A 14250-nucleotide genomic window follows, 5' to 3' on the forward strand; every position below is an offset into this window, starting at 1 on the left:
GAAAGAGTGGCCGAGCGCGGGCGGAGGACGGAGAAGGGGGCGGCGCGGGCCGGAACCTCGAGGTATGTGCGGAAAGGGGTTCTTCCCTGGGTGGGGAGGGAACCCAGCACGGGATGCTTGCGAGAGTGGGGTAGAACTGGAACGCAGGAAGTAGCGGGAACATCAGAAAGGGGACTTAGCGGGGGATTGTGAGGTTCCTTCGAGGGGACATTTTAAGTCGTGGGGGAGAGGCTGCTGGGAGCGGTAATTGGGAGGGTGGTTGGAAGGAAGAGACAGTCTGGAGAGTGATCCAGCTTCATTTGTGGGCGGAGTGAGAGACGAGAGAAGAGTGGGGTGGAGTCGGGTCCTGGAGGAGAGAAGTACTTAAGAATTGAGGGGGGGGGAAATAGGGAACGATTTGGAAAATGAGGGTGGTAGAGGAGTAACGTTTGAAGACTGATGTTTGGGAGGAGGATGAACGGTTTGGAAAGAGTATTCCGGGGGTGGGGAGTGGAGGAAGGCAGTTTAAAGAGTAGTTTCCTTGGGAGGTAGGAGAAAGGGTTAAACAGCTTGGTAAGCGATCCTAGAGATAGTCGGGGGTAATTTGTCGGGGCGGGGGGGGGGGAAGAGGGGAAGCGGATGGAGAAGTCTCAGAAAGTGGGCGGGGCTAGAAATAGGAAGTGTTTGTAGCTGAAATTGAAGGGAGGGGAGGGGGTCGGGGAGAGGGTGGAGAAGATAGGGGCTGATGGGAGGGGAATCCAGTACAGAGGGAGACCTCAAGTAGAGCTATGAAGGAAGGGGCTTTGGGGAAGATAGGGTGCCACAGCAGTAGGAGGAGGAAGGGTAGAAGGGGCAGCAGAGTAGCAGAAGATGCAGAAAACTGGAGTAACTCAGATCGACTGAAGCCATCTTTTCTACCCATTGTCTACAAATACCAGTAATTGATTCCCTCCATCATGGGAATCTTAAAATGTGATGGGAAAGTACCACATGTATGCATAGTGTCCACACACGTTTTTGAACCCACTCTTCACTAATGAAAAGTTTGGAAGCATTCAGTTCCATCTACTCTCCATGGCCCCTTTTTGGAGGAGAGCAAGCTTCTCATTTAGAAACTGGATTTTAGCACTTAATGACATAACATAAGCCTGTCAAGAGACAAGATCTTCCCTTTGAAACTTAGACTCTCCCCATCAGTCACAAAATCACAACACTGCTAATAAAAATAATGTATTGAGTTGTATATAAAAGTTCCTGAATTGTTCATTTGATGGAAAGACACACAGAGAAATAGTTATCATGCTTAGAGGTAAAAAACGTTCCAGAACTTAATCCCAGAAGCAGTTTGGTGAACCCCGACTGCCATATTTGAATTGTTCTCCCATTGTGTAAGCTTGATTTTATTCTGATAACATGCTGCTTTTATAGGATGTTTTAGTCCACCATAAACATTAAAATAATAAGTACAGAGTAGTATAAAGTCATTTTATTGGACATGTACTAAGAAAATGCCATGTTCCTCCAGGTAATCAATAGCTTGACCCTAAAGGTTTACCATGTTAGGCACTGTGCTGAGGACTTTACATTCAAAACTTCATTTAATGCTCACAACCACCCTTTGAGATGGGTTCTCTTTTATGCTCAATTTATTGGTGGAGAAACTGCAACATGAGATTAATTTACCCCCTGTCATACGCAGGCTAGATAAATGGCAGAATCAGAATCCAGGTCTGATTCGGTTCTCACTGAGTCCCTAAACACAAAGTAGTTTCTGGGACTGAATAAGAACTCAATAAGTGCTAATTGTTGGCCCAGCAATTTGCAAACATTTTGTGTCATAAATTTAATTTTTAAAAATAAAAATGAATTTTTTTAAATTAAGAATTGTAAAGTTAAAGCCTTTATTCTGTTTAAAAAGCAACAAAAAAAGAAGATGAAAGGGCCAATGTTTATTACAGCTAAACATTGTTTAGCTGTAATAAAATTTAATTATGTGTAGTTAGGTTAAACCATTGAGTCAAAGCCCCTGTTTCAGTGAAAGCTGCATATTCTGTTTAATATGATACATACCATGCTTTCTTCTGCTACATTTTATTTTGGGGGCAGTTAACCATCATGAGGATCATTGCTCATGATGTTCTCTCTAAGACCTTAGTAATATTAACAATTTAACAACTAGAAACCAATGGATAAGAAATTTTGTAGGAGATTAGATGAATCAGTGACAAAGAATGTGCTCTGTTCTTTTGACTTATTTTACCTTACGCAGGCAGGAAACAGAGGTTCAGGCTGTAGTTTTGAATCCTGGAGGTAACCTTGAGTACATCTCTAGGGATTTCAGAAACCTAAATCTCATCAGTTGGATATGAAGAAAAGCAGCCTCATTTGTTTTGAGCTGCCTACCCAACAGATGTCATCGTTACTTCGGTGGCGAGATATAACATCTTCATAGGTGGTTTATTTGCCATCTTGTGGGAGATGTTATGAGGAAGACTAATGTTTGTAAAGCAAGTTCCTGTACTGATGTCCTGCATGAGAAGGGGCTGTGTGAGAGGACTGCAGGACAGGCCGGATTGTGGAGGAGTTAGAATTCACATTCCCTGTCTACCACTTACTAGCTGTTCCACCAGTTACTTAACCTTTAGCTTCTCTAAGCCTGTTTCCTCACTGTAAAATGGGAGTGATAGTACCTGTATCATAGGGTTGTTTTCAGGATGAAAAGAGAATCCAGATAAATGTTCAAAAAGGTTTAGCTATGTGAGAAATGAAGCTTTTTGTATTACAAAGATAATGCTCTGCCTGAATTTTTCTTCCTAATTAAGAAATTGTGGTGGCATTTTGATTTTTCAGGTTTTTAATGACTTTCAAAATGACAGTTAAATAAGATGTATCCCAGATTTGGCCTGATTTCAGACAGACCTTTTGAGTTTTGATTAGGGTTCCCATTGTGAGTCTTGGTTGATTCTGAGAATGTGGGTTTCTTTGCTGTTCTGTGGTTTGTTCAGGGGTCTTGAAGTCATCTGGACCACTGTCTTGAGAAACAACAGTGTCTAGACTTTACTCAGGATCTCCAAAGTAACTCCAGGTCTCAAGACCGGGGATGATCTGGGGCAACCTCAGATATTTCTAGAAATTTCTTAGATAATATTTCTAGAAATCTTGAAGCCCCCCACAAAGGCTTTTTTTTTTCTTTAAGGGAAAAAATAGTTAAAACATACAAAGTGCTTTTTAAAAAGTTTTGTTTACATAGTTAAAGTCATTCGACTAAGTTAGGAATATAGAACGTATGTGTTTAGTTTGTTTAGCTATGTAAAGGCCCCCCAAAATTGAGTAGTAAAACATTTCCCCCTTTTATAAGGGGAGGGGTAGGGAGTCAAAATAATTCATTGCAGGGGAAAGGTTTGGATGGTTTTTTCCACACCTTCCAATCTCTCCAAGTCTCCAAGTATGTACTGTAGTTGTGGCCTGTGAGACTCCACTCTGAAATATATTGAATTTAAACATCTTTTTGAAAAGTGGCATCAGTTCTTCCTGGCTGTACAGGAACTTGGAATTATTATTCTTCAACAAAGACCAGTTAGTTGGTCCTAGCTAAATCTGGGGTTAAACTCAAGGCTGTTGAGAGTGAGGTGCTGGGCAGTCTCTTCCAGTGACTCCTTTTAGTGTCATGATTTGATATGGTACATTCATCAAACCGTGCCTTCAGATGTTGCTCTTGATAAAGCTGCAGTTTCTACACAAGCAATACCTTAGAACAAGCACTTAGAAATTGCTCTGCTTACTTTTAAATGTTGGAATGAGTTGAGACTGAAGACTTAGAAATCTTTTTGTTATACGGAAAATTTTCATTATAATGTTACTTGTTATTACTAATAGGATTTGACTTGTATTATACTTCTTCACCTCCTTGTTTTCCTACTAATTTTTTCTGCCTACTTTCAAGGGGATGAGGACAGATTGGGCTGCATGTTCTCATTATCTTTTTTTTTAAAGAAGATGTTGGGGGTAGGAGTTTATTTTTGCTGTGTTGGATCTTCGTTTCTGTGCGAGGCCTTTCTCTAGCTGTGGCAAGCGGGGACCACTCTTCATTGCGGTGCGCGGGCCTCTCACTATCGCGGCCTCTCTTGTTGCGGAGCACAAGCTCCAGATGCGCAGGCTCAGTAGTTGTGGCTCACGGGCCCAGTTGCTGCGCGGCATGTGGGATCCTCCCAGACCAGGGCTCGAACCCGTGACCCCCGCATTAGCAGGCAGGCTCCCAACCACTGCGCCACCAGGGAAGCCCCTCATTATCTTTTTTAGTCATCTCCACACTAAGTGAAATACATATTACCTGTCACCTCCATCAGCTGTGTTATCAGTGACGTACTCAGGTATACATACCTACTCTTGAGAACAGTTGCCTAGAGCAAGGAGCAAGAAGAAGAATCTGATTCAGCCAATGGGATATTTTAAGGTGCTAAAGTAGAATTTTAAAATTCACAAAAGGGATGCCTTCCCCTACATCACTTACTAACTTGGTAAATACACCCTCATGTACATAAATATAGCCATATCAGTCCACAGGTTCCTGTGAGCTAGACTCTTGTAAGCTGGGTGTGAACTTCATTTGTATTCACATCTCCAGCATCTCGTTAGGTCTAGCACAAGTTTTTAGGCCACAGAATTCTTATTTTTACATGAATTGCTAGATGTCTGCCAGTATCAATAGGTGTACTCAGGCAGGGCCTCCTACATAAGTGGATAGAGAGCTGTGTGTGCTCATTGAAGCACGGCGACAAGTATGGAGGTACAGCTACTCTGACCCAGCTACTAAGCATCTGTTTTTCTTTATTCACTTAGGCCACTGTTTTTTCTGTTTTTGTTTTTGTTTTTGTTTTTATTTTTTGGCTGCGCCACGCAGCTGGCGGTATCTCAGTTCCCTGACCAGGGATTGAACCCAGGCCCACGGCAGTGAAAGCACTGAGTCCCAACCACTGGACCACCAGGGAATTCCCTTTAGGCCACTGTTTTGAATTCCTGTTCTGATAGGAGACTGTCGAGGAAATGGGGAATGCACTGAAAATATTTCTACATCCCTTTTGCCTAAACAGTCTGCACATTCCTATCTCAAACATGTGGTCAGAGGTCTTAAAGATTAATCTCCTTCCCTGCCATGATTTTCCTAAAATTTGTATCTGTGTGAACACCCTATTGCTTCTGTGAAACCACCTGTATTTTACACTTATCAAGGAAAATATACTGTTTCATCAGTCATCAAAAGCTTATTTACAAGAACTCTTCTCAATCTATATGCATTTATTAACCTTTAGAAACTTCACAACTTCAGTTTCAATTATTGAGCCTTTTTTGATTCATGGCTAAAATGTACCTACCATTCTCTGAATTTTACTCACAATTATAGTGTGGAAATGTTGATTTATTCCATTCTTTAAAAAATTAACTATATGTTAGTCTTTAAAGCATTTCCACATTTTTAAAAAAAATTTATTTATTGGCTGCGTCAGGTCTTCGTTGCTGTGCGGGCTTTCTCTAGTTGCAGCGAGTGGGGGCTACTCTTCATTGCGGTGCGTGGGCTTTGTTGCAGAGCATGGGCTCTGGGTGCGCAGGCTTCAGTAGTTGTGGCACGTGGGCTTCAGTAGTTGTGGCTCGCGGGCTCTAGAACGCAGGCTCAGTAGTTGTGGCGCCCAGGCTTAGTTGCTCGGTGGCATGTGGGATCTTCCCGGACGAGGGCTCGACCCCGTGTCCCCTGCGTTGGCAGGCGGATTCTTAACCACTGCGCCATCAGGGAAGCCCTCCACATATGTTTTATTTGGTCTTCGTGATAGTTAAATGAGTCAGACAATCCAGGTTTTAGCCCCACGGTCATTGTGTATGATGACACTGAAAGAGTTCCACACTTACAGGCTGGAACCTGAATTCAGGCCTTCTTATTTTAAATTATTAGTCTCTCCTTCAAGAAACCTTGGAAGAATATTAAGAGTGCTTTTGATTGTTCTGTTGATGGTGGAGGTGGGGCCTTCTTATCTGTCAGAAGACCTTTGCTGTCCTGAGCCAGTGTATTACCTGTTGTCAAGTGGTACCACACCTGGTACTGCTACAGCGGGTCTGGCTTATTCACACATGACTTCTTGATTCAGCTCTTGCTGAATGCATGTACGCAGTGCCTGCCTGATGCCTTCATGCCTTTTTATTCTCACTTGGTTTTCTCCTTTGAGAGGGTATTGATTATGAGTGTAAAGTTGGATGACCTAGGTTCTTGTGTTGGCTCTACCACCTGCTAGCTGTGTGTGTACCACATAAAGCAAATGTATCCCTCCGTAACTTTATCTGCAAAATATGGATAAGTCCCTATCTCAGAGTGGTTGAGATGCCACCCATGATATATATGCACAGCATCTGATTCATAGTGAAAACTGAATAAATATTAGCTGCTCTTTATATTTGAATTTGAAGACCACTCATTGACCAACCTCATGTTTCCAAAATGTGTTTGGTGCTCGAGGTTCCGCTGTCTTACAGGGCTGCTGTGAATATACTTTTCACTGGAGCTCCAAAACAAAGATTAACATGTAAGGAAACCTGTTTAACTTTAAGCAGGTGTTTGCTAATCGTGAGCACAATTATAATTCCTATTAACTTGCTGTTCTACAGTTGGTTAACACTGATCTGATAACCTTCCACTAGGCTCCATCTGTTCATTGGAAAGATTTGTACAGAAGCTATAGTTTAGATCCCCCATCCCTCAATCTCCCCATTAATCTGTCCTCAGGAAGACAAAGTACAAGAAGCCAGTTGTTCAGGCAAAAATGTCCCATTTTAACTCATTCTTGTAGAGTGCCGCAAACTTGCCACCAGGTGGTGCCGTTGTATAAAACGAAAGTAGATTAAGCGTCAGGGTATCCTTAGTGTCTAAATGATGAAAGATGGGCAAAGTGTTTGATGAGAATCACATCAGAAATCAGCTTACCATTCACTAAAGTTGTCTGGAAGACCTTTTCCATTCTCTTGGCTTTTAGTTAAAAGATATCATTTGAACCTTGAAATATAAGATAACCAAAGTGGCAGACATGAAGCTTATGTCATCACCAAAGGAAAAAGTAAAATCTAAAAGAATTCCTTAGTTTTTTAGAACCATGCAGAATGGAAAATATAATATCCTTGAGAAAGGCAAGTTAGCATACTGGCCAAGAGTGTGGGCTCTGCGGTGTATGTGTTGGGTTCGGATCCTGGCTCGTAGACTAGTAGCTATGCGACCTTGAACACAGTTGTGATACCTATTAACTTTCCACACTGTAGTTGACCCTTGGTGATCTGAAGCAATTTGATATGTACCATATCAGTTTAAAAATGTTACATGTTATAGAGTTGTTAGGGAATTGAAATTAAATATGTCTAAAGCACTTAGAAAAGTGCCTAGCACACAGTAAGTGACAAATGTTAGCTATTGTTATTATCCTAAAGACATTTTTTTTCCTCTACAGCTTATTTTCAGTTGCTTTTTAAAGACGGGAAGCTCATGGTGCAGATCATTATTTCCAGGTGCGTACCTTTTGAGACTTTCTAAAATTTAGCTTGAATGATTAGGGCTATATAGGTTTGAAATTTCCCTGGAAGAATTGGGGTCCTTAGGTGCATCTTGCACAAATCCTTGCATTTCAGTTTCTAGTTCAGTGTCTAGCACTGCCCAGTTTCCCAAGAATTCGTGCTCAGCAAAGAGATCTCTTGGGCCTTGAATGGTGGTGTAGGACACTATTATTCATCCTTCACCCCTCCAAAATATTGTAACCGCCAGCCCTTTGCTTGCAGTGCTGGGGCTGGAGGCCTGGCAGAATGGGGGCTGATGGAGCTACAGGGGGAGATCGAGGCTCGCTACAGCACTGGATTAGCTGGAAACCTCCTGGGAGACCTACATTACACCACTGAGGTGAGGGGACTTCTCTTTCCCTGCCTAATGCTTCAGGAAAGCAAGCTACACCAAGGTGGTGCTCCCAGGACCCAGAGTGAGGACTGCCCTCAGGTTTGTTATTCAAGGTCTAGCTAAGCCATTGCTTGTTCTCCCCCCACCTCTGCAGTAGCAGGGAAATTTAGCTTTGGGGAATCTGGAAAGGTCACAGTTCTAAAAGTAGAAATTCTGTTATTTGGGGCTAGAAAGAGTAAAAAGGATATGAGGGTGGGTTGTCCTTTGTGGCTTCTCAACAGTGGTTGAGGGAGTGGAGGTGCCAGCATTGCCTCCCAAGAGCATCTCTAGAAGGCACCTGAATGTTACGACCTTGCCCTGAACCTCAGGCATCTCATTCTTGTTCTGCCAAAGGGAATCCCTGTGCTGATCGTGGGGCATCATATCCTGTATGGGAAAATCATCCATCTGGAGAAACCTTTTGCCGTCCTTGTTAAACACACTCCCGGGGAGCAGGATTGTGATGATCTTGGCTGCAGGAGTGGCACCCAGTACGTGGTAACAGCACTCATCAAAAACAAGATCCTTTTCAAAACTCGCCCCAAGCCCATTATCACCAACGTCCCCAAGAAAGTATGAAAGAACCCCGGATTTTCCCTAGAGAGCGGCCAACTCCTTGGACTCGTGCTCCGCTGCCACCTCGAGGACGGATGGACAGTTCCCTGGGACCACAAGGGGGTCCTGCTTTAAACACAGGCCACCCTCTGGGTATGAACTCAGATCCCTTCCTTATGGCAACCGGCTCTCTTGGTGGAAATTTGGCCCCGTTTCCAAGGAACCCGTCTCCTTTTCCAACTTCATCAGGCTCATTGGCTTCAAATCCAGCACCTTTCCCTGCTGGTGCTCGTGACCCAAGCATGGCTTCTTTTCCAAGAGGGATGAATCCCACTGGCACAGGTGCAGTTTCTTTCCCAAGGCCGGGTGGTCTCTTGGGCCCAAGCCCAGGGTCAGCTCTAAATCCTCGAGCAGGGGCTCTTCCAGGCCCAGGGCCTCTGTCTAACCCAAGGTTAGGGGGCCTCCCAGGGCCAGGTCCTATGTCCAACCCAAGGCCAGGTGGTCTTTTGGGAACAGGTCCTGACCCCAGAAGTGGTGGCCCCATGGGCCCTGGATCTGGACCCAACCTGAGAGCAGGTGTCCTGTTGACTTCTGGGAATGGTCCTCCCAATCCTAGGCCCATTGGCCTGGGCCCCGGACCAAGTCCCAATCTGAGATCAGGCTTTGTAGGTACAAACCCTGCCCCGAGGTCAGGTATGTTTCCAGGCCCTGGCCTTGGGCCCAACCCAAGGTCAAGTGGCCTGGGCCCAGGCCTTGGGCCTAACCCAAGGGCAGGTGGCCTGGCTCCAAGCCCTAATTTGGACACCAGAGCAGGTGGCCTCTTGGGCACAGGATCTGGTCTTAACTTAAGAATGGCTGGACCTCAAAGCCTAGATCTTGCACCCATTCTAAGAGCAGCAGGTCTTTTAGGAGCAAATTCAGCTGCTTTCTCACAGTCTTCTGGAAACATGGGCACAAGCCCATCTTCCATGGCCAGAATACCTGGCCCCATAGGCCCAAACTCGGGTCCTGGCTCTCGGGGAATTGGCCTTCCAGGGCCAAATCCATCTCCCATGTCGAGGGCTCCTGGCCCCATTGGCCCTAATTCAGCTCATTTTTCAAGGCCCGCTGGCCCCATGGGAGTAAATGCTAATCCTTTTCCAAGGGGGACAGGTTCAGGGGGATTGAACCCAGCTGCTTTCTCTCAGTCTTCTAACACATTGGCTTCAAACCCAGTTAACTTCCAGAGGTCTGCTGGCCTCCAGGGCTCAAGTCCGGCAATTTTCCCGAGAGTCTCTGGGCCACTAGGCTCCAACCCAGCTAACTTTCCAAGGGCCACTGGTTTACAGGGTCCAAGTCCAGCTACCTTCCCAAGGTCTACTGGCCCATTAGGCCCTGGTCAGGTTACTTTCCCCAGGTCAGCTCCTGGGCCCCTAGGCTCTTCGCCAGCAGGCCCTGTGGGTATCAACCCAGCTCCTTTTGCAAGGCCAGCTGGGACCCTGGGTCTAAACCCAGCTTCCTTTCCAAGGATGAATGGCCCTGTAAGCAAGACTTTGGTCCCATTTCCTAGAGTGGGGAGCCTCCCTGGCACAAACCCAGCTGCTTTCCCCAGACCAGGGGGTCCAATGGCTGCAATGTACCCAAATGGAATGTTACCCCCTTAAACACCATTTTCTCTCCAGGACCACCTTGGTTTCCACGCACTGTGGTTCTGGGCAGGGGCTGTGTTTTAGGTGAAAGGGTAGATATGGAGCTACAGACTGAAGTACATAGCTGGGGCTCAAGTTCAAATGAGCCTTTTTCCCCCCTCTGCGTCTTTCTTGACTGAAGGTGAAATGTTATCTGTGGGACATGGACTTTGGCAGGTGGGAATGATCCCGCCTTGCGAGAAGGAATCTCCAGCCTTCCAGAAGCCTGCTGTGCTTTTGTCCCACAGCTTTCTGCCCCTTGTTTCTTACTGGTTTCTTGAATTGTTCTTGTGGACTTTTCCTCAGGGATACATTGGCCTGCAGGTTCCAATTCATATGCGGTCCCCTGCTCACCACTGGAGAATCAGCTCACTGCTGTCTAGAAATGTTGCGTTGGTGAGCAGACCATGCTTCAGCAGCGCTGACCTGGTCACCCTCTACTGCCATACCTTCCCCTGGGGGCTGGAACACAGAACAGGGAAGTGCAAACACTTCAGAGAGCCACCAAATTTCTTCTGGCCTGACCGGGCCTGCAGCTCCCTTCTCCTGGGACTGACTTAGAGAAGGCCAGGATCAAGGCTGCAGTGCTCATCCCGCTCCCTCTCCACTGGTACTCCCAATCAGAGAACCTCAAAATTAGACTGATGTGGATGGGGTTATGGGAATTGGGGTGGGGGTGGGGGGAATGAAGGGGAGAAATCACTGTGCTTCGTTCAGCCTGATGTGAAAGGATGGTTGGTGTTTTCCTGCATTGTACCTTTTCTTACCGTTTCTTTAATAAATGGGATGAGAGGGCTATTGATTTCACTCCCTTTTTATTACCTGTTCCACAGGGAAGGAAGTTTACCCACTGCTTTTCATTGTTTCAGCTTGGCCACAGTCCTACATTACCTTCCAGATAATGACATTTTCAAGGAGGAAACAAGCTTTGGTTTTTAGCCTTAGCTGGTTAACTAGGGCTCACTCACTGGCTCGTAATTTCACCAAAGACCCCGTCCACTCTGTACAATAAAAAATTAAGCCACCATAGGTGTGCAGTTATCAAGGTAGACCTACTGTATTCCCCAGGTCCAGAGGCAGCTGTGACAACTTACCTGCTTCTGAGTTCCACTGGAATTTCCTTGGCAAAACTAGTTCTTCCTCGAGTACCAATCTTGAAACTGGAATAAAGAGCTATAGCTTTTGTTAAGTACAAAGAGGGAGGGAGGAGCTCAGAGGGACCAGCATTATGTGAGAATCTTTATTTTGACAAATAAGTGCAGTATAAAAAATTTGACCTGAAAGTAAAAAAAAAAAAAAAAAAGTAAAAATAAATATGTTTACAAATTATTGTAGAAATAATACAAAAGAGGATTAAAATTCTCATTGAGGAAAACCCAAAATGTGTCCAATTGTATAAAGGCTCTTCCCTTACAAGAAACGGGAATAAAGCTGAAGACCCAGTTTGGTTTCGCTGCTGAAAAATGTACAAAATAACTTAGAAAAACCAGTTGAGGTCAAACGTTGTGGGCCCACTACTTGTACCTGCCTACTCTTGATCTGGAGAAAGTTGATTGTCACAGAGCAAGGCAGAGCTGATGGTAGGACAGCCAAGAGTTCTCCATCTGGGAGTCCATCCCCTTCAAGTAAAAGCTGAAGAAAAACAAGCCCTTAGTGAAGTCTGAGCTCTGCATTGGCTGACCGGATTTCTTCCATTTTAGTGCTCAAAATAGTTTACTTCTTGGCCAGCAAAAACATGGAAGAGCCTGGAACAACTGCCTTCAGCAAACGCCTGCCGCCTCTTCCCAGCCTTCATGGATTAGGCCTGATGTCAACCAGCAGTCGTCTTCTTACAAACTCAAGGTCTGTGTGATGCAGCAGTGTTCGCTGCAGCTGGAAGACCCCTGAGTTCATGGGAGATGAAGCACCAGGGTTTGCCAGTCTGGCTCAGAGCACACTTTGTTCCTTCGTAGGAAGCACCTGGACACACTAGAGGCTTGCCCCCTCGACTACTGTCCACCTTAGTGCTGGTTCTTAGGGCTCAGCAGGCCCCTCTGAGAGTGGATGTTTGGCGAGTAAGCACGCTTGAGCAAGCAACCTCTTAAGTCAGAGGCTTAGTCAATATCCCAGTTTTCAAACCCAAGAGCTCAGAACAGTCTGTGGATTGCAAATCTGTAGAAAATGGCCTTCCCTCACTCCCCCTCCAAAAAAGAGGGAAATCAAACAGCCTCGAGAGGCGTGAGAGAAGAGAAGAACCTTAGGATTTAGATACCAATTCCATCTCCTAGTTTGGTTTCTGGACAGAAGCAAGCAAATGCAGTAGTGACTATCCACAACTTGGCTGTAAGAATTCCCTGGAGAAGCCACTGAGGAGAATGGACAGTCTCAACGATGACCAGCTTGGATTGAGGGTTCCCTTAGGAAACACTGAAAAGCTTTCCATTAGAGGTGATTGTCAACAACCGTAGCCTGAACGTCATGGGTACTGCTCATCTGCCAAGGAATCTGTCCAGGCAGTTAGTTCCAAGACTGTAGCCAGTGTGGTCAGAGGCTCCTAATAGTTTTTCCCCACGTGCTGAGGGCAGGCTTGCCTGTTGCAGAGGGGCCCGTGAGAGTCCAGGCTCTGTGTCACTCGCCACCTTGAAAAACTTACCCAATGAGGAGGAGGGTGGAACAGGCGACTATCACTGTGAAGTGAAGCGAAGCAAAGCGAAGCGAAGTGAGGAGGCTGTCTTAGACTCGGTCAGAGCTGAATTTGAGAGCGGAATTCAGGAGTATACAGGTTGAAATACCTAAGCCCTCATTTCCTTTCTGAGCATGTTGGGGTTTAATCTTCCTGGTAGATGACAAAAACATTTTACCTCCTCAGCAGAGATCACAGACAAGACAATCTAGATCTGGGCAATTTCCAGGTAGAATACATTCAGCTCAAGGCCTACCATAGAGCCTTGAGCTATGGCCTTTAGCACCACCACCACCGTTTGTTCCTCGTGGCAAACTTTCCTTTTTAACATATATATACACACACTTCACACTTAAAACCAGTCCAGTGCTAACTCCCTGCTAGTCTGGCTCATCCTTGGGATGTTGAGATGTGGAATGCAGTACTTCACATAAGAAAGCACCATTCCTGGACCCTGTTTTCTGATGCCTAAAGATCAGGCTTCTGGGCCTTGTATTTCAGGCACAATTTTATTGCATTGATAACTAGATTGAGGTGGGGACATGTTACTAGTTGGCCCAGATCTCTCAGAAATTCTCCCACCACCTCTGATTTTGTTCAGGTGGGCTAAGAGAACCGCTTCCCACGGGCCCTCCTTGCTTACTCACCCGTCAGAAGCTGCCACTGAATGGAACTTATTGTTTGGTTTAGCACACTTCTGAGTTCCCTCTGGATCTCAGGGGAGGAAGTGGAATCTTGCCCAGAGGCCACTGTGTGCACAGAGGCAAGCAGACAGGCGGCCTGAAAACATACATGCCTCCTCCATCACCCTGAGCTGGACTTGCCTCCTCTAAGCAGAGCGGGCCCAGGCCGTACTACAGTCACCATTCTTTGCACTTCACATTTGTCCTTTGGACCATTAAAAAACTAAAACAGCAGTCCCTCCTCCCTCCCACCCCATCTTCTCCATTCCCCTTCCCTCCCTTACCCATTGCACTTTTCCCGCTCTGCTTGAGGGCTACGTCACACCTCAGCAAAAGCTAAGCTATACTGCTCTGGCTTCTTCCCGCATCGCCGGGCAATGATGGCCAGATACAACATGAGGAGGGCCACCCAGTAGCAGCCGTACAGGATGGCCCCAGAGACAAGGAAGGCTAGCTCCGTCTCACTGAACAGATCCTGGCAGTAAGCTGTGTAGGCCAGCCCCCCAAGGAGGACTGCCACCCAGATGGACACAGGGATGAGGCCAATGAAGTTCACCACAATGGTTTTTCGGCCAGAGGTACCCCAGCCAGACTTATTGATGGTAGCAATGGCAAAGATCTTGGCTGGCAGGAGGCTGGACATATAGAGAAGGGAGTAGAGTGACATGAAGATCATCTCTGCATTGCCCCGAAGGAAGCAGGCGTATGTAGCCTTGATAATGCCCACCAGCTGCACTGTCAGCAGGA

The 14250-nt window shown here is 45.9% G+C and overlaps 3 protein-coding genes across 4 annotated transcripts in view; 2 read left to right on the forward strand and 1 right to left on the reverse strand.

Annotated features, from left to right (window-relative positions):
- Nucleotides 1–7463: 7463 nt before the first annotated feature.
- On the forward strand, nucleotides 7464–10958 carry CHTF8 (chromosome transmission fidelity factor 8). The gene is made up of 3 exons (XM_007449937.1): nucleotides 7464–7518; nucleotides 7786–7903; nucleotides 8291–10958. The coding sequence occupies exons 1-3, from the start codon at nucleotides 7496–7498 to the stop codon at nucleotides 8513–8515; spliced, it is 366 nt and encodes a 121-aa protein (XP_007449999.1). The 5' UTR covers nucleotides 7464–7495; the 3' UTR covers nucleotides 8516–10958.
- Nucleotides 8341–10958, forward strand: DERPC (DERPC proline and glycine rich nuclear protein). Its single transcript, XM_007449936.1, has one exon. It carries the CDS (start codon nucleotides 8512–8514, stop codon nucleotides 10132–10134), a length of 1623 nt encoding a protein of 540 aa, XP_007449998.1. The 5' UTR covers nucleotides 8341–8511; the 3' UTR covers nucleotides 10135–10958.
- The window catches only part of HAS3 (hyaluronan synthase 3), a 16184-nt gene continuing 12210 nt past the window's right edge, over nucleotides 10277–14250 (reverse strand). The window contains exon 4 of one of the 2 annotated variants that reach the window (XM_007449935.1): nucleotides 10277–10620. In XM_007449935.1, the coding sequence (XP_007449997.1) occupies nucleotides 10528–10620 (93 nt within the window). In that variant the 3' untranslated portion in view covers nucleotides 10277–10527. Of the gene's footprint in view, nucleotides 10621–13822 lie in introns of those variants that run through there. The other variant, XM_007449934.1, reaches the window with a different exon arrangement.

The sequence above is a fragment of the Lipotes vexillifer genome, unplaced genomic scaffold (genome assembly GCF_000442215.2).
Source record: "Lipotes vexillifer unplaced genomic scaffold, Lipotes_vexillifer_v1.1 scaffold1235, whole genome shotgun sequence".
NCBI lineage: Eukaryota > Metazoa > Chordata > Mammalia > Artiodactyla > Lipotidae > Lipotes > Lipotes vexillifer.